At 31.9% G+C, this 21174-nt stretch overlaps 2 protein-coding genes across 2 annotated transcripts in view; one reads left to right on the top strand and one right to left on the bottom strand.

Moving 5' to 3' along the window:
* Positions 1-15228, top strand: part of LOC126817926 (adhesion G-protein coupled receptor V1) — an 85718-nt gene extending 70490 nt beyond the window's left edge. Inside the window, exons 84-101 of the mRNA XM_056100225.1 lie at positions 2839-3049; positions 3540-3640; positions 3781-3897; positions 4297-4404; positions 4824-4991; positions 5256-5339; positions 5459-5516; positions 5760-5840; positions 6587-6690; positions 7600-7807; positions 9554-9658; positions 10094-10234; positions 10432-10513; positions 11466-11580; positions 11878-12035; positions 12418-12539; positions 13063-13257; positions 13834-15228. Of these exons, the coding sequence (XP_055956200.1) occupies positions 2839-3049; positions 3540-3640; positions 3781-3897; positions 4297-4404; positions 4824-4991; positions 5256-5339; positions 5459-5516; positions 5760-5840; positions 6587-6690; positions 7600-7807; positions 9554-9658; positions 10094-10234; positions 10432-10513; positions 11466-11580; positions 11878-12035; positions 12418-12539; positions 13063-13257; positions 13834-14127 (2452 nt within the window). The 3' untranslated portion in view covers positions 14128-15228. The remainder of the gene's footprint in view (positions 1-2838; positions 3050-3539; positions 3641-3780; positions 3898-4296; positions 4405-4823; positions 4992-5255; positions 5340-5458; positions 5517-5759; positions 5841-6586; positions 6691-7599; positions 7808-9553; positions 9659-10093; positions 10235-10431; positions 10514-11465; positions 11581-11877; positions 12036-12417; positions 12540-13062; positions 13258-13833) is intronic.
* Positions 15229-16106: 878 nt separating this feature from the next.
* Positions 16107-21174, bottom strand: part of LOC126819195 (uncharacterized) — a 48355-nt gene continuing 43287 nt past the window's right edge. Inside the window, exon 25 of the mRNA XM_050547096.2 lies at positions 16107-20312. Within this exon, the coding sequence (XP_050403053.1) occupies positions 20169-20312 (144 nt within the window). The 3' untranslated portion in view covers positions 16107-20168. The remainder of the gene's footprint in view (positions 20313-21174) is intronic.

The raw sequence follows: 21174 nt of genomic DNA, 5'->3' as shown, positions 1-21174 counted from the left end.
ATTTGTATTTTATCGTTGCTTGATAAAAACTAAAGAAACCCAGGGCTGGTAATGAAGGCCCTAGAAGCAAACTGAAAGATTTGACAGAACAAGGTGTACTAGAGAAGGATAAGCAACATGGTGGTCATACAGAAGCCCAGACAACATCCCAGGGATGGCCAAGTGACAAGAAAGATGTTCCATTGTGCATTTTGGGCTTCTGGCCTTACAGAGATGAAATTGCAGTCCAAGATGGTGTGGCATACAGACAGTTACAAGGATCATCATTCCAGTCTCAATGAGGAAAGAGATGATCAAAAGAGCACATGCCACACACATTGGTGAGCAGTACACCATAAATACCTCAAGAGAAATCATGTACTGGCCCAAGATGTACCAGGAGCTCACAGAGGCTGTGAATCAGTGCAATACTTGCCAATAGAATGAAAACAACCAAACAAAGGAACCTCTTATGACTTATCCCTTGCCACAATTCCCATGACAAATTGTGGCTAGTGGTGTGTTTGTTGTGAAAGTACAACATTGTGCTGTCATTTTAGACACATATTCTGACTACATTAAAGTAGCCCATCTTGAAGACCAGACAGACCCGATCAACTGCATGAAACAAGTTATATTCCATATATGCCCTTCGGGCATCTCGGATTTATATTGCATATTTCTCATTATTCTTCTTAACCATGCACACTCGCTCAAACTTTAAAGGCTAAAACTAGCTCGCCGAATCAGTGTGTATAAACACGTGACCACGCTCTATATAAACGATCACAACACTTTCAGTATTGTCTTTTTCTCTTTTGATCTAGACCGTGCACATTCGTGTGTTCGTGATAACGCTGTTATCATGTTCTTAAATTTTCTTTCCATTGTGTTCAATGTGTGTTGATCATTTATGTTTTATCATGGACCTGTATTTTAAGGTCCATTTATATTATCTACCTTCGTTTTCATCGACAGGTGTGAGGTAGAATCGCTGATTCACCGTTTTTTTGTTTGTTTTTAGTCGCGGTCATCACTTGCATGAAACAAGTTGTTGCTATCCATAGAGAGACAGTCATGCTACTTTCGGATAATGGACCTAATTATGCCACACAAGATTTCAAACAATTTGCCCATCACTGGAGTATTCAGCACATAACTTTCAGTCCTCACCACCACAAGTCAAATGGAAAGGCTGAGTCAGCTGTAAAGGGAGAGAGAAATGGGGTTTAACGTCCACTCGACACAAACTAGATCATTTCAGGACTAACATATGGTTCAATTTTATTTCATTAATTCCCTTGTGTGTAGGAGTCTTTAGCAGTGGGAGAAAACCGGAGGACCCGGAGAAGCCCCACAAGGTTGGACAGGTGACCCTACTCCTTGTCACATATCCACCCTCAGCTGTAAAGAATATATTTAAAAGAGCAATGCGCAACAATGAAAATCATTGGGCAGCATTGTTAGAATGGAGAAACACCACCACTCTGAATATGAACACTTCACTGACACAAACACTGTTATCTAGACGAACCAAGCAAGTTTCATCCAGAAGTGCAAGAGAAGGTTGAGGGAAAGAGACAGAAGTGCAAGAAACATTATGATGCGTCTGGTAAAGTAAAAAATCTATCTTAACTTGTGATTGGCCAGTCAGTTAGAGTGAAAGCCCAACTGCAGAAACCACAAAGTGATTGGCTAGCTGGCCAAGTTATTACTTGTGCTACATTGTGGAATCAGTGGCCGACAGTACCGCAGGAACAGAACCCATATTCGTGACAGCTCAGCCCCATAACCAGCCGTTGTGACAAATGTGCCACAGATCCTAGTGTTACCCTGTTTGGAAACCACCCAGGTGGCGCTAGCGAGTCCCAGTGTAAACCCTGACAGGATGAGCTCAATCCCCAACACTCACGTGAGTCTGTCCATATACCAGCAACCGTCCGAGTTCCCACAACACCGATAACACTAACTGCTGTCAATGTGAAAACAACACGTTATGGTAGGCAAGTGAACACTCGAGTTCGGTTCAAGGAGTGAAAGGGTTGATGCTGAGGACTGACAAAATGGGTGACGTTCTGGAACCACTCCCCATCATATTACAAATGTGAATATTGAAATAGAGACAGTTGAAGAAGAAAGATGCAGATTCAACATGATTTAAAAAGACTCTGATATATTCACAATAATTTAAAATAAATCACTGATATATTCACAATGATTTAAAAAGACTCTGATATATTCACAATAATTTAAAATAAGTCACTGATATATTCACAATGATTTAAAATAGAACTCTGATATATAAATTGATTGCTGTAAAGTGAATTTATGCATAATGTTATTAGTGATTGTGTGTTTAAATAGTAGTTATGCTACTATTGTTGAAAGTTAGATGTTCAGTTTGTTTCACCAAATATTCTATATAAGATTAAGCTTGTGTGTAACTTTGTATTATTATGATCATCTAAAAGACCTTATTATAATTATGTTTATGTCATATTTATTGAATTGGTTCAATTTAAAAGATGGTAATGTTGTGAGGTGTACTGAGGTGGTGGCAATGCATGACCCCATTAAGGGTCATGTTAACTTTATTTGAATAAAGATGGCTGTTACTGTAACGCATTTCTTTATTTTACATTTCTTTATTTTACGCTAGAACTGAAGCCTAACAGTATTTCTGATTAGGAGTTGGAGCCAAGGTTGTTGTGAGTGCATATTGCTAAAAGTGGGGGAGAATATTCTGATCAGCTCATGTGTTACAATGCTGAGTTAAGTTTGAATAAAAATGAGTAATGTATATGCCATGTACGGTAGTTGATTTAATATGAATAATTGTATGTTTTTTTTTCTACACAGTGTAGTTATTGTATCAGAGACGGATAAATCAGTTGAATTATATGTTGAAAGAACTAAAGGTCAAGATTATTTGGTATCGGTTGATTATGAGACAAAACAGTTTCAAAATTCTCAAGTAGTAGAAGCTGGTATTCAGATTTTTCCAGCTCTTGATGGAAAAGATTTTACCCCAGAATCTGGAACACTTATCTTTCAACCTGGATCTGGACAGGTATGTACATTATACAAGATACAGATTTAATGACATTATCCTTACCATTACAGTAGAGATTCCATCAGTCCACTAAACAATAACCAATAAGACTGACACATATATGTGGTATATTTTTATTTCTATATCTTGTTCCAAGGGATTTTTAGAAGTGTGAAGAACCCGCATTAGCCGGAGAAAACCCACAAGGTTAGACATGTGACCCTTATTCTTGTCACTTAGAAACCAGATCATTCCCATGACCAGCTTTTAAATCTACTCCTAATTGAGTTAATGAAGTACAAGAAATACATATAGGAGGAAAGCGATATCAGGACAATAGTTATTCGAATTCACAATGACCCTGGTTTCACTTCAAATGATTGACAGTTTCATCTTGTCTCGTTTCAGAATAATTGAATTTTAGATTTTTACCTAATAATTGAGAGAAATTTACAAACTTTATTTTATATATATATATATATATATATTTGTTTATTTTATATTTTAGAATAATAAGATTAAAATAGAATTGACACCATTATCTGCATCAACTAATCTACTACCTAAACAATTCCTTGTTAACCTGAAAGCACCAAGCAATGGCGCAAGGTAAGATGTGTAATAACAAAGGTCCTATTGTATTACTTTGCAGGAGTTATACTATGATATTGGTAAAACTAATATGACCACATAACAACTTATTATGAAAAAAGACCTCTACTAGAATTGTATGATTTGATGTTTTGCAGTTTACATCAGAATTATTCTACAGTTACCATAAGAATTGTGAGTGAAGAAGAATTATTAATATGGAGAGCAGTAACTAGTGAACAATCAACAGAACTAACTGATGAAAATATAAACAAGTAGGTTTTTTCTTATAATGATATTATTATTATTGCAATGGTTTTAACATTTTCAAGTGCATCACCCATAAGGAAGTACATAATTAGTAATAAATTTGATTTCTAAGGTAGATACTCTAAAGTTTAAACCCATAAATTATCCATTATCCGTTAAAGGTGATTAATTTAAGATAGTAATTATCTGCATCATGAACATGGATGTTATGATATCTGATAATGTTCTGTAAAATTTAGTGTTAAAATTGAATGAAGTTAATACTTGGCCAACCATGGAGATTTTAAAGAACGAGTATAATATATTTTATGTTGATAACTTTGGCTACATTAATTTCATAATGCATTTATCCCTTGTTTATAGTATATTGTAGTAAATAGAGATATTTGTAATTGTTCTTTCAGTTTATTAGATAGTCTTGATATTGTAGCAAACGATGATATTTCTACAAATGAAATGAAGTTAATTGAAAACTCGCTTGATAATATTATAAAAGAAGGTGCAAAAAGAAAGTAAGTTCAGCAAAATTACACAAGAGATTTTTTATAAAAAGTCCTTAATTTCTTACTTAGCCCTCTATAATAATTATAAATTTAATATATCTCAAATTTAAAATGTATTTTTAAAGTATTTATCTTGATGTAAAACCAGCGCCACTGAGCAGCTATACTAGCTGGAACGTGTGCGCTTTATAAATGTATTAAATTATTATATTATTATTATTATTATTATAAAGAAAAATACCACTTGAACATTTCCATGAATAAATGTTTGATTTACAATTTCAAAAAGGACAGATTCAGACAAATTATACAAGTATCCTGAAAATTTAGTCTATGTGTTTTTTCTGGTACTTACATCAAGACTTCAACACAATTATTTGCTTCTATATCTATATAAAATTTGTATATTTATTTTTACTGTTTTCTAGATTATCACAAAATGTTCAAAAAAATATGAAGGATTTGTTCTGTTTATTACTGGATCCGAGCAAGAATGATGCCCGCTCTGGGCGTCACTCATTGATTAAACGTCTAGAAGAGTTTGCTTATACCTTAGTTACAGATACAGAATGCTCAACAACACTGACTTCCAACTTGTAAGTAGAAGTAGATATTGACAAACTTTAATGGCATCTTAAAAATGTATTGATACAGACTTAATATACTTGGTTATTGTGGGAAAAACAACTGCTGCCCTGTCACCAAGGAAAGAGTAAGCATAATGGTTCATCTGTTTCTAACAAAAGATAGATTTGAACAGAGGCATTTAGAAATATTTTAAAAGTTAATTGTTCGTTATGTGTATATTTATAGAATATTGAAATAGTGGATCAGATTAAACGTGTATATTTTTTTTACAGGATTAGTTATGAATGTAGTTTAGTGAAGATTTCAGCTGGTAGATGGACAGAAGATCAGTTAAAGAATTATAAATATCAAGCTCAGTATGTATTTAATTAGAATATATTAATATATTTTTTGTTCAAATATATCACAAAAACATGTATTATTTTCATATAAAAACTGTTGAGCAAATTGATACATTTGAATATTTATTTTATAGAAGAGAAGATGAATTTAGAATACCAGATACACTATCAGGAATAGATGACACATCACAGGTATGTACAATTTTAGTTTATATGCCTATATCTGTGAATCAGATTTTTAAAAAAGATATTGCCTTGGTTTGTCAATCATTTTTCAGAATTAATTATCTTGTTTTCTCCTACTTTTCCCCTACTGTTTAATATAAAATATATTTACTCAGTAAATGTATTTGAATTTAGGTGAAAATAAAGAATTATTTAATAATGTAAGAAATGAAAATGTTTAAGTTCAAGATTTCATTTGTTTTTTTCCAGTGTACAGATTTTCATTTAATAGAATATAATAGTGCGCAATGGTTTAAAACTGAAGCAAATGTGCAGTTACTAAATGAAAAGGTAATCATAATTTATTATAATGTTTCGCAATGCTCAGGATAATTTTGATTTTTATACGCCCATATTGAAATGTGGTCGTATATTTTCGTCGCCCCCGTCCGGCTGGCTTGCAATTGTGGACGCTCTACAGGCTAAAGTTAATATCCGGTTGACTTTAAATTTATACACAGTGTTTAAGGTCATGAGTTGAAGAAGCCTATTGATTTTTCAGCGATTTCCGATAATTACAGCCAGAGTTATGGTCCTTGATCACTTTGAAAAATCTTGTGAACGCTCTAGAGGCTAAAGTTAATATCCGGTTGACTTTAAATTTATACACAGTGTTTAAGGTCATGAGACAAAGACGCCTATTGATTTTCAGCGATTTCCGATAATTACTGCCAGAGTTATGGCCCTTGATCACTTTAAAAAAATCTTGTGGACGCTCTAGAGGCTAAAGTTAATATCCGATTGACTTTTTAATTTATACACAGTGTTTAAGGTCATGAGACGAAGTATCCTATTGATTTTCAGCGATTTACGATAATTACTGCCAGAGTTATGGACCTTTATCACTTTGAAAAATCTTGTGATGCTCTAGAGTCAATCCGATTGACTTCAGATTGATACACAGAGTTTAAGGTCTTGAGACGAACAAGTATATTGATTTTCAATGAATTTTTATGACTTGAACAGCTAAATTCATGATATTAAAAGTTATATAACATGTTGGTTTAGTTTACTATATGGTATAACTATATTTGTAGATTATAGCCTTTGGAATAAAAGGTCAACCATCACAAACTACTAACACTCCTGTTACCTTCCGTATTCATACTAAAGACAGACGTATTGCTGCTAAAACAGCCCAGTAAGTTTTTTCAATTAGTAATTTATATGTATAAAAGAGAACATTTGTTTATTTTGTTCGATATAGAAACCAACCAGTTGAGCATATAAATTTCCAGTTGATTTGTCGCATTATTATAGATATTATGAGGAGTAATATTTCAACATAAAAGAAATCCTAGAACAACTGTAGTACCATAGTGTATCTTTAACTTATTATTGGTTAACACTTTCTATAGAGTCAAATCCCACGTACTAATGAAAGTTAATGCCATGGTTATATATAAAAAAACAGTGATATTTTGGTAAAATCCTTACCATTGTCAAAATATCCATCAAATTCTATCTGTTTATGACATGTGTCTGGTAGACCAAATAAGGTAATGTTCTTCCCCCTGGTTTTGGGAGAATTGGGTTGTTTATTCCATATTTGGGAAGGAAATTAACGCCAAGGTCAGTCTATAACGTGCAGAAATAAGGGGTTATAAAAAAGAGTGTTGAGCAAAATTGATCAGAGCTCACCCAGATATTCCGAGCAGCCATCATCTATGCCTTATTGAGAACAAGGGACCTTCGAAGCCAACCAATTTAAAAATAAATTTGTAGGAACAATATTGACCTGTAGTTTTATTCACAAAGGAAACACAACAAAGAAGGCCGATATTACTACACATCACCATTCTTTTCAGGCCCTTACCTTCTTAACTAAAAATCAAAACTATGTTAGGGGTTTTAATTTTAACAAATCATTCATATTATTGTTCTTTCGTCATCAACATAATAGAGAGAGAGAGAGAGAGAGAGTTAAGGGGGGCAGGGGGTATAAAGAGTTGAATTCCCACCCACTCATGTACAAAACTTAAATGAAGTAATAGACATCTACATTGACAATATAATAATTAATATGATTTTATTTGAATCTGTTTTACAGATGTGTATATTTTGATGAAAGTACTAATCGTTGGACTGGAGGAGATAATGGTATATGTAAAGTAACTAATGATTTACAACTAGCTGTTGATAGTTTTGTAGATTGTTCATGTAACCATATGACTAGTTATACTGTAATAGGACGAACTAATGCTGATGGTATAGTAGGTTATATAATATGGTTTTATATAGCTTGTTTTATATGTATGGTAAGTCCTATTTTATTTACACCAACTACTATTATTATATGTGACAGGAAGGTGCTCCAGCAAAGTTTAAAAACAGGGAAACAACTGTAACAGAATGGTTTCAAATACACGCATTTAACATAAAACATGTTTTAATAACTGAAAATAAGTGTAATACAAGCCTTGAGATCTGAAAATCACGCTGGAGTGATAAAATGTGTTGGCCATATATTTTGCGGGAGCTATATAACACCGCCAAATTTCTATCCAAGACAATGTTTATTATAACTAAAGTGTATAAATTTAAAGTGCATGAATTTAATTATAAATATACACTGCTTAATACATGTAGTACTAGTAAGTAACTGTTCATAAATAAAAAAAACATTTGCAAGAATTCCATTTCTTTTGATATATGTCCAATTACATATCAACAGGCAAGGAATTCATTTTGACAAGTCCACAAATTTATTATTTTGCTTTAGAAAGGTGGGACAATCTCAAATTACATTTTAAACAATTGTCATTGTTTTTAAATAGTGTTAGCAAAATCCTGAAATAAATAAGCAGAAATGCACATCTGTGTATTTTTTACAACTGATCTAAATTTCATGTTTCCCTTCCAGCCTCGCATGTGTTTCTTCACTTCGGAATTGCTCGTTGAATTTACAATTTCATATCTCGGGAGATAAGTTTGCACCCGAATAAATGAACAGCGATGTGATCTAAAATCGACCAGGGCTTTGTGGGGAGAATTCATCCATGGTTTTGGGGAGGATGTCGCCTACTATTTTGAGCCCAAATATCGATGTTGATAAAATTGAATAATTTGCTTGTGCGATAAATCGTGTTCAAAAGTTACAATTTGCGAGCACGCCCGTCAAATCTCAAGGCCTGGTAATAAAGCATAAATTGAAATGTGGGTGTTAACAATAGAATAGGGGCCTACAGTTATAAAATGAAACAGATAATTAATCATAATTTCTTTTGAATAAATGAGAATTAAAGATACTTTCCTGGGTACAAACTGTGTGATTTGATGATATATTTGGACTAAAAACATATTCAAACTGATTAATCTATCAAAAATTTGCTTCAAATCCCTGTCAAAACTTTGTATTCGTCGGGAGATACCGCAGGCTATAAATAAACTGTTGTTAGACGCCATGCCTGTTAGCTGAATTCATTGAAGGAGGGTCCAGTTTTCAGAATGTATTTTTCATTACTTACTGTCCATTTATCATACATATTGAGGCCTAAGTAAATTCTGAATTATTTTCTGTCAACTACTTTTTCCACTGTTTAATTGCAGAGTCTTTTGTATTTTAACTCCGCAATGATCCCAAAACTGCCTAACCATTTGATCAAGAAATAACAACAGCTCCCTCAGTCAAGCAAGCTAGCACACAATAAGCTGGCAGACAACAATCAGGTTGCCAGTTAGTGATAAATACTTTCAGGACAATGTATATCTTTAAGGCTTATTTTAAAACTTAATGTACATATATGGCTGCTGCAAATAAGATATATGGACATCTATTCCATTGTTTAGGGCTACAATCTCAAACACACTTTCATCAAAAGATACAGGATTGGGACTCTTCAAACAAATTTTGACCAGTAGGACTTATTATCATTTCGAAATTTGTGTCTTTGAATAAAGAGAAATTAAAGATCTCACACAGATCAAGACAAGTATTCAATATGGGTTTGTGAATGGTGTTAATAATAATAATAATAATAATGTTTATATATTTGTTTTTGTAGACATGTTTGGCTATTGTTATCTTATCTCATCATCTGTGTTCTGTACATCCAATGTTTGCTGCTAGTCTATTAATGCACATGTGTTTTGCTGCCATGGCAACTCAGGTTGGTTTTCATTTGAATATGTTTATTCCAATTCTTCTTGTATGATTAGTATTTGTTGCTCAAAGTAAAATGCTGTCAGTATAGAATACACATAGATCTATATTATTCACTTTACTGCAACATAAACATTCAACCATGCTTGATTTTTATTATAAAACTGCACTATAAGATGTTGGCGTGCTGCAGTGCGTTCCTGTCCCAGTATTACATAGCTGACTTGGACTCTAGCCTATTTTAAATTGGTCTGGGTGACCTATTTACGGCAAATATACAAATTTAAAGACCGTAGAATTGTAAAATGAATAGACTTCTTAAACAAATTTTGACCCATTGGACATATATTTCGAAATTTGTATCTTTGAATGAAGAAAAACTAAATTAGACCTTACTCAGACGATATCAATACCTGTATTTCTATTTAAACTTTATTTACAGATTTGTATTGTTGTAGCTGCTTATTTAAGTCCTACTAATATTCTTGTACCATCATTACAAGATAATAACTATAGATGTATTGTGATGGGATTGTTCATGCATTACTTCTTTCTATGTCAGTTCACTTGGATAATGACACAGGTTTGTACATTACACAAATATAATTAATGCCTGCTTTAAATTTTTTTCTAAACAATGTTTTGTTGTATAATTACTAGAACTATTACTATTTCACAACAAACTAAAGCTGTCAGTGAGATTATTTAATGTTGTTTTAGATATATATACTATTTATGATATATCTGTTTATTTAGTATGCTTATCAATTTGAATTTCAGGCTTTTAATTTCTGGAAGATATTGATTCAAAATGATGAACATACAGAAAGGAACTATATTTTATACTTTATCTCAGGATGGGGTAAGTTATCTATATTGTGTTTTATTTTATAAACGTTTTTTTTTCCATCAAGATGTAGCAGCCAACATATATTATCTTCACAACCATTTTTATACGCCCACATCGAAATGTGGACATATATTGCTGTCACCCCCATCCGTCCGTCTGTCGATCCGTCCTTCGTCCACAATTTCTTTTGACCGCTTTAAGGCCAAAAGTTATCATCCGATTGTTTTAAAATTGATCCAATATGGCCCTTGTTTTACTTTGTTCAACCTTGTCATTGCTCGACTTACAAATCTTATCTATCGATCTGTATGAAATTTATATGCATCATTTAGATTAGTGTGAAACGAATAAGTCTAATTAATTTCAGCAATTTCTGTCAATTACTTCTAGATTTATGACACTTGTTTTACTTTGTGAACCTTGTGAACGTTCAAATGACAAAAAACAACATGCAATCTGTATGAAATTTATATGCATTATTTAAATTAGTAAAACGAAAAAGCCTGTCAAATTTCAACAATTTCTGTAAATTACATCCAGAGTTAAGGCCCTGTTTCAGTTTGTATAACCTTGTGAACCCGCAAACGACGAAAATTATAATCTGATCTGTATGAAATTGTCTTGTAAATGCCCCCAATTACAAATTTAGCTGCTGTGGGCGTATGTTTCGATGACTGGCAACTTATCTTAATTCCAAGCTGTGCAGAACATTAGTTAGAATGGTAAACCCCATTTCATTTCATTTAATTCTAAGAATATCTGAATCTCGTACAATGAAAATATTCTTCTCTGCAATATATCACCTTAGGTGAAAGCGAGTGTTAATTCCCAGTCATCATCAATAATGTGAAAATATTGAAATTTTATATCTAGTGAATCCTCATTGAAAACTGAAAACAATGCTTTTGATATCAGTCTTTTATACTATAACATATGTTTTATACAAATATGCTTATATTTACAGGTGTACCAATGGTTATGATTCCAGTGTTTTATACTATAACATATGTCTTATATAAATATGTTTATTACTTACCTGTTGATTTTATATATGGTGATGTCAATAACAATGGAGAAATGTAAGTTAGAAAATTTAATAGAGTTCTGTAGAAATCTGATATGTTCGTTGTTCGTTGTTAAAAATTAATGTTTGTAGTTCAGATTGAGGGGTCCGTGGTGGATCCGTTAGTAAGGTGCTAACTTGCTAACCTCGAGTTCCAGGTTCGATCCTGGAGTTGGCAGAGAAAGTTTGCTGTGATGGTTTCTCCTTGTCAGTGATGTAGGAAAAAGGGTGTTATATTTCATCCACTCCTCGATGTGTATATATAATAAGGAATCATGTTGTTAAATATCATATATTTGATGTATATTTACAGGTGTTTTATAAAGAATGGGTATGCTGCTGTAGGAGGTGCCATACTACCTATATTAATTATGTTGATAATAGTTCTAGTGGTATTTTTACGAGCCTTTCAACTTCGACCACAATGGCAGTCATATGATGATATTTATCGTGGTAGATATAACATAACAGGTGAATAGTTTAAACAGATCTTAATACTCTATCAATCTACCAGTGTCACATTAATTTTGATATGCATTGTTATTATCCCAGAAATATGTAGTATTGTGAAACATAACACACTCAAAACAATAATCAATGGAAATCAATTAAATTAAGGCAACATAAAGTTATTAATACTATTAATAACATAAAAATGATGTCATTTTCTGTTAAATGGCATCTTAAGCTCATTTAGAACAGGAGCAGGGTCACATTAATTCTCATTTTCAGTTATGATCGACTCCGTTGAGATTGTATTATTTCATGACGTATTCATTCCTGTTACTTACAGTATTGAACAATTTTTTTATATTCCATGTCTCTGTATGTTTATACATTGTTTTGTTTGTAGAGATACAGATAATATTGGGATTCTATATAGTAATAGTATTAACATGGTTATGGGGAGGCTTACATATGGTTTATGGTCAACTATGGATGTTAATACTCTTTTGTATATTTAACATAATACAGGTAATTATCTTACAAACACAACTACATAACGATATTTATTCAGTAACAATGTTTAGAACTATTTATATTTATATTCAGGAAGGCCTTGCTGATAAAGGGTTACACATACTTCAGCATGGGTCAAGAAGAAATATCATAGTGTTTAAAGTCAGGTCTTCATTTGTCAGGGGTGGTGCCTGCAGGTGTGACAAGGAAAATGTGCCTGTTTATTCAGATAGGATGAAAAACCTCTGTACATTTGGGTGTTCACTCAGAACAAAAAAGTCATTGTCCTCTCTGTACACATAACCATAGGCATAAAAATTGCCATATGTTAGTCTCAAAATGACTGAAGTATTGTGTTGACAACACTTGAAACCATATTCTATTAAGACATTTTAATGCTGTTGGCAGACATGTGACACCTGTCTTATACCTAGTACATTAACTGTATGATATGAGTATATGTACCTACTTGATATGATATTTGCAAGAAATAATTGTGCTGCAGATCATTTTGTTTTTTCTTTGTACATTTTAACAGGGTTTGATGGCTTTAGTGTTGTATGCCATATTAAGAAATCCATGTATATCATGTTGGAATCGCCGAAAGTCATCAGGTTATGCAACTTCATCACATTTTGACACTCTGCCACCTCCAAAGGTTGATTATAGTTTCCGTAGAAACCATTATTCGACTCCACCTGTTAGAGGTTCCAGAGCTTCACTCTTGAATCAGGTTTGTTTATTCTAATGCATAAAATTTGACATTTCTTTAAATAATTTCATATTATTGTCCATTTAATTGTGGGGGGTTGGATGGCTGAATGGTTAGCATGTGTGCGCTGTATCATAAAGTCTGTCATTGAGTCAACTGGCGTGGTTTCGATTCCCCGGTTGTACGTGACAAGGAGTAGGGTCGTCTGTCCAACCTCGTGGGTTTTCTCCGGGTCCTCCAGTTTCCTCCCACTGCTAAAGACCCCTACGCGCAAGCAAATTATGGAAATAAAATTGAACCATATGTTAGTCCCGAAATGACCTAGTTTGTGTCGAGTGGAGTGATGAGTGGACGTTAAACCCCATTTCTCTCTCTCCGTTTAATTTTGACATACTTTACTGTTATTGAAACAATGTGTTAGCATGATTTTTAATTCAGATTTTGGTTAAATGTGAAGCTAAAAATCACACCTCAACAAAAAGGCTTTGATTGAAATATGAATAGATAAATTATTAGTTTTGAATAACATTTAAAAATTGAAGGGAGGATGAATGAAATGTTGAAGTACTGTTATCATTTTTAATCCAATTGTTTCAGAGTTGGGAAAAGGAATCAATTGGTCACAAGAGTCAGATGACTGTGAAGAGAGCTTTACCAACACAGGTTTATATAAATCCACCTGTCGCCATCATCAGTCCTCCATCTCACCATCATCATCAAGATTCAGATGATAAAGACTTTGAAGATCTGCTTTATGCTCTGAAGACAGGAGGTAGTATCACACCCAGTGAGATCTCTCGCAGTATTCCCGATGACAATTCCTCTGACTTGTCTGTCAAATTGGACAACTTTGAAACAAAAAGAATTAATATTGCTGACACTCATTTATAAATTGTGTTAAAGATGAAACAAATTCCACATTTCAGTACTATTTGTGCACATAGTATCATTCTTGTTTTTATGTGATTTTTTTTTTTCCGTGATTTGTTACCATTTATTATTATTATAAGCATAATATTATATTAGTTTTGTACATACTAATTTATTTGTGTAAATAATAGTCTATTGTTATTCATTATAAAAATCATTCATCTATATTTGTTATTGTTCATGTTTATGAATAATGTTATATGAAATATAAATTGAAAGTTAAGTATTTTTTATTACATTGCTGTAAATAAAGTATGTGAATTATTAGGTTCATTGCCTCCCTTAATTGTGCAAAAAAATACAACAGGATATAGACATGAAACGTGGTAAACAATAAAACAGTGTTTTTTTGTGGAAAAAGACGATCCTTTTTGCTACAAAGTGTTGCCTCCCAGAGGCATTTTGGTACATTAATAAGCATGCTTCTGATTTTTTGTAACTAGAAATAGTAATGTACTTAAAGGCTCTTGTCGACAATTTCTTTCATCGTAACATATCAAAACTGGTACATAAAGGATGACCAAAACTTATCAGTTCGTCAAGAAATTGTTAATTAGCAAAAGAGAAAATTTAGAAATCTGTGGATAGGACTTGTTTATGTAAGCATGCCAGTGAACAGAGAAGATCAAAAACTGTATGATGTAAAGTTCATGTATGGGTTGTTACAGTAGATTTATTAGGAGTCAAAACTTGTCACACTTACAAATGGTAAAGCATAATTATGGGGAATATGGTTTTGTTTCACCATGCATTTTAAAAAATCCATTTGAAATTGAATATTACCAGACTTACATTTATTATATTATATCATCATAAATCTTTAATACATGTATATATTTTTTGAATATCTAGTCATAACTTTTATATGTTTTCTTGTTCTTATTTAAAATGCAATATTTTTTCTGCAAGGGTTTTTTTTTGCCAGAAGAAGTCCCTTTTGTTTAAAAGTATTATGTTTTATTACATAGATATTAGGTTTTGCTATGCTTCAATATATTTTGAAAAATCTTTTTTGTTTTTTTTTTAAATGAAAAATATAATAAAAAAAAAGTTGAAATTCAATTTGTATTAAAATTTCTCACTGCTTCAAGAGATTAAAGGAAGGGTCATTTTACAAGTTATCTCTTTTCACTAGCTTACAAGGGTATGTCTCCTGGTGTCAAACCCCATCCATGAATGCACACTAGGTGAGGCAGTTCCGAGTCAAGTTTGTCTAAGCAGGAACCTTACTGTATACAGCTTTGGGTCAAATTCCAACTGTCAAGGGATCTTTTACGTGCGACTAGACAGCTGTCCTTGTCAGGCCCTCCTGACAAAGGGGAACCACACCGGAATATCTGAATGAACTTTCTCAGCCAATGCAGAGATCGAACACCCGACCTCCAGGCTAGCAAGCCAGCGTCTTACCCACTTAGCCACCATGCCCCCCCCCCCAACCCAACCCACTGTCCGCTTATTTATGTTAATTAGTTGCCTGTACAATGTACCAGAAGAAATTTGAAAAGACAAGAACATGTATGGAAAATCTTTGCCATTGCTATAATTCTAACATGTCAGTGTATTGACCATTGGTGGGGACAGAATTTCTTGATAATGGAAAATAAATTGCTGTTGTCTCGATATTTATAGACCTGGTTATCTGGACACTGCTGATGGTATGGGTTTAGAAACTCAATAACAATGATTTGTATTATTCAGAGCTATCTTAAAGCTTTAGATAGTTGCAGAAGGATAGGATAAACTTTTCTAATTGCCTTCCACACAAAATGCTTTAAATATTTTCTAAAACAAAGTTGCTGTTATTGTTTGGCTAGTCACAAGGAGGAACAAATTGATTTTTTTTTTTTTGTTGTATCGCAACCAAATATCTTGGGAAGATGGTGATCAGAAACTGGAAGGTGCCATACCATAAAATGAAGTAAACAACAGAACACAAATGATTAAAAGTCTACGATTTTATTTCAGTAACAGCTCTTTTAAACTGAGTTATTACCAAGCATAACAATAATAAACAGCCTTCAGCTGGTTTAATGTGTTTAAATGTTATTTTAATGATATGGTTGAAGGGGTTGGGGTCAAGTTCTGTACATGTCAATTGCATAAAAAAGCAATTACAAACAGAATAACAAACAAAACAAAACAGAAAAATATGACAAGAAAAAAAAAAGCTGAAGGCATACAAATTTGTTCATGTTTGAAAAAATAAAGGAAGTTACAGTAGATATAAAAGATCTAAACAGAAGTATAAAGCAGTCATTTTGAGGATAATAAATATACAATTTGTTGCGATTCCAAATAAATTATAAAAAGACTTGTTCTTTAAAATATGAACACAGAGGTTTTTACTATTAATTATGTAATTAATAATAATAATAATTGGTTGATTTAATTAGGTGGTTTATCTACACATATATACAAAACATTCATTTACAACCTTAATAAATTTATGCGTAATAATGGTTCACATGATATAAAATACAATATATTCTATGGGTGAACATAATTATAAATTATAACTGAGAGAGAAGGAGAAAGAGCTAAAAATATTGCAATAAACATATTAAAATAATAATACAGATCTATAAAATGGTTGATTTATTAAAATAAATGAAAGATAGTAATAAAGCATGATGTGGATGCCATTTAAATTGGAAGAAAATACTGAACATGTACAATATTTAAAACAACTGAACATATTATTTACAATAAGCACTAGAGTATTTGATACTCATAGACTAAAACTGGTTCTGTGAATTTGATTCTATATTTACCAATCTAAAATATTAAATTAAGCTTCTTGGCTCCTTATGTACAAATACATGAGTATACTTATTTATATTCAAATATATATACATTTATAGGGAAAGTATACATTAAGTAATCTATTATATATAATAATTAATAATAGTATAAGGATTAATTAAGATATACACAACAAGATGACAATGGCAATCCAAGCCATGGAATCACAACAATGGGTTTTTGGTGAGGAGATATACAGTATTTAAGGGCTCAGTTAATGCCCTACAATCCTCTTTGGAGTTTCTAAATCATTTTATATTGCATAGAGATATAAAAATATTGCTTCAGATATTCACTCAATCTCACAATACATTTGAATCATTTATTCTATCATTCACATCATAAACAATTTTTGTTTTAAATGAAGAAAAGCTGTAAATTATAGCAGATATTTAACCTGTATCAGACATAAATGCTGGAAGTTTTCTTGACAATGTTTCCATGTATTGTCCTTCATTTAGTAGTTTTTATTGCATTATCTTGTAGAAATAGACTTCATACATTCTGTAGAACAAATAGTTGCATTATCAAGATAGGACAATTAAATATTTGTATCATGGTAGTTTAACCTTTAACACTACAGTTTTCCAACTTAAAATGCACTCTTTTTATACAGAACTAATGTCAATATTCGCATTGAAAAATACTATATATTTTTTGAAAGCTTATATGTTAAAATACACAAAAAGCTTAACTTTCATAATTTTTGGAATATTAGGTAACAACAGGTCATAGTTCTGATAATGAATAAAATGTCTGGTTTGCAAATCTGAGACAATATCAGAGACAAAAAAATTTTGGGATAAAAACATTACCAAGATAAGTTCATAAATGTTATCTTTCAGAAACAATTTCCTGTCACATTTACCATGTGAACATAAATTGTCGTCTCTTTTCTGGTATTGGTATCGACCGTTCAAACATGAAAACCGCACATTTCAAATATATCGTGGTAAAATCATAAATTGTTTGGAAAAACATATATTTTATTATGATAATTTTTCTAAGATTTCAATATGATAACATATTTTCTTTGTTTTTAAATCAATAGGAAAATAAAAATAAATTAATATTTTAATGCCTATCAAGTCATCCTACCACCCAATTGTGCCATACTTGTATCAAGAATTCATGTAATGGCTGTTAATAACAGTTAAATGAAAAGGCATCTTTTATCAGAAAACAGGAATAGGTGGAATTTCAGTTGCTTTTGAAAATAAGTAACTCATATCAAAACATTGCCAAAGCTCAAGGTTGAAGTGGGATATTCATTTGAGTATCTTTGGTATGCAATATTATGTACTGTTCGCATAACATATTTAAGGATGCCTATATTATGTACTGTAGCTGTTAAGGGTTAAGCACTGAAAAGCAAAGAAGGCAACCAAGTCGGATCAATATATTTGTGCTTGATTTGGGTATTAAAAATTAGATCAAATAAATAAAATTTTCAAATCTGCATGGTGTTACTATGTTTACTTAGTAAACTACACTTCGAAAAAACATTTAAAATAAAATTTTATGTTACTGATGTGTGCATAAAATTTGTACTATAACACTGTTGAAGTTCACTTATTATATGTTTATCCTAAAATAAAAACTAACAACTATGCAATAACAACCATAAATATTCTTTAACAAAAGCAGATGTAAGTTAACTTATGGCAGATCTATAACAACTTTTAACCAAACCAAAACGTACCATACTATTGAACTGATTCAAAGATAGATATTGTATATCTCTATAACTATTCTTTACTTGATAATAACTCACATCAATAACACATGGCACAATTATATGGAATACAAGATATTTTAAAGATTTATTTCTGGTGATGTTTCTAGCGAAGAATGATAAAGCGTGAGAACCCTTTTCAAAATGTCGCTGAAATAAATCCTTTAAGTAACTTGTATTCCATATAATTGTGTTGTGTTATTCTAATCCAGTTACTAAATGTCGCTTAAACAATTTAACTCACATCAAGTTATACTTTCTTGTTAAAGGGAAATACTTCTAAACACAATATTTGCATTGTTAAAAAGCTGGAAGTTTTCTTGACAATGTTTCCATGTATTGTCTGACAGCAAACAAATCATTAATACATATAAAGGGTTTTAAGATGGGAGCATAAATCAGTATTACATGTGCATAAACTATCTCCATTGCACTACTTGTTTATTTCTAAATATCCATTTTCTTGGTAATTAGTAAAGTGAATCAGCTCAACTAAACATACATTATGCAAGAGCTAAGCCTGCCTATTGCAGGTCTTTATTTAGGCCTGAAATGTTATCTAAATTATTAATTAGACAGTAATCAACATATCCAGACCATAATCAACTCTCGATGTCATCGCTAGCCTGCGATATTTACTGGATTAGGATCTGATCTGCTGCTCAACACTAATTCATGATTAAATCAGAAAATGGATAATCGAGACTATGTTTTTTTATCGTACCGACTTTAGTAATGATTGAGGCTAAGCCCAAAATTCAATCGCTAAATTCTTGGTTCAGGGTGGATCAATTTGACTTAAATTTTCAGCAAATTCCCTTTACATTATCTAGTTTTTAACTATTATAGTGAGAACCACCAGCTCTTTATCTAATCTCCCATAATGTATCTTTAAATTTTAAAAATGCATTATTTTATATATTTAATACATTTAGATAAATTCTAAATGGAGAGGGTAATAGTTACACATGTCATGTTCCTTTTATAAAACACTTCAAATTTTTTTTTATTTTATAGTAAATAAACCCCTATCTGATTAAAACTAGATTTGGGAGGGGGGGGGGGTCTTGCCACTTAATTTAGATGAAGTGGAGTAAAAACCTGAAATATGAACTGAATTAAAGCATGATTTATAGGTAATAATTCAATCTGTAGTAAGAATGCCATTTAATCAGATTTAGCACCAATTTATAATGGTAAGTTAAATGCTGATACAGTGATCATTGCATATGAAGCTTTGGTGATAAATAATGGATGTGGTTTTATAAAGAGAAATAATATAATTTAAGAAGATCATTAGCAAACAGAGAAACAGTACACGCAATACTAAAACATTAGCAATAATATGTAGAATCTAAGTCACATAAATCTTAAATAATATATTATGTAATAGCACCCTGTTTTTGATACAAGTTTATCATATCAAAATGACTGTTTTTAATAAATAATGATATAATTAATGTCATCAAGAAGATGACCTTGGTGTGTCGTCACTAGTTTTCTTGTCGTCAGTAAGTAAATATGTAATGTCATTATAACCAGCTGGCATATTCACAGCTATAGACAGATCTCTAACTATCTTACTTATCTTCTCTTTTCTCTCCATTATCTGAAATCATAAAAAGATATTTTTATACTTTCGGATCACAAAACTTGATTTGATATCACAGAGTACACAATCATTATTTGAACGAAATATATGCACAGTATTTACAGCTCCTCTCTATTTCTGAAACTCCTTTAACCAAACAGTTGCCATGCTAGATATGCCCACATTTTGGAATAGATAGACGGAGAACATGGAAAACAAATAGGGCTATTTTCTCATTGTCCCAATGCTTCACATCGCATTAGAAAAAAAATCTGTTAAAAATGGTCTCTATAGAGTACAGGGGGATACTCGACTGAAAGTTCCAGAATTGAATTATCCCAATCCCAAATATAGGTTGCCAAGCAATGAAACATACAGCCACAGCAGCTAAATCATCTGAGCGGTCGACAAAGGTTGTTGCACATTTATTCTTTTGTAAATAATTGGGGGCATTTATTTACAAGACAATTTCATACCGATCACATTATAATTTTCGTCGTTTGAGGGTTCACAAGGTTCTACAAACTGAAACAAGGGCCTTAACTCTAGAAGTAATTTACATTTTTCATTTTGCTAATTTAAATAATGCATATTAATTTCATACAGATTGGATTATAACTTTTGACATTTGATTTGAACGTTCACAAGTTCAACAAGTAAAACAAGGGTCATAACTCTAGCTGTAATCAACGGAAATTCAGAAATTCAACAGGCTTCTTCGTTTCACTAATTTAAACTTGTGAAGTAATTTACAGAATTACACAATGTTACTAAGAATAGAATAAAGTAAATTGGAAGGTGTCTATTGACTGGACAATAAAGAAATAATTTTTGGCTTGCAAGTAGAATTTTTATGATTGGTTAATTTAACTAAAATCCA

Source organism: Patella vulgata, chromosome 4, assembly GCF_932274485.2.
Source record: "Patella vulgata chromosome 4, xgPatVulg1.2, whole genome shotgun sequence".
In the NCBI taxonomy this organism is placed as follows: Eukaryota; Metazoa; Mollusca; class Gastropoda; family Patellidae; genus Patella; species Patella vulgata.
Note: the sequence above shows the minus strand (reverse complement) of the source record. Positions and strands in the feature narration are given on the sequence as shown.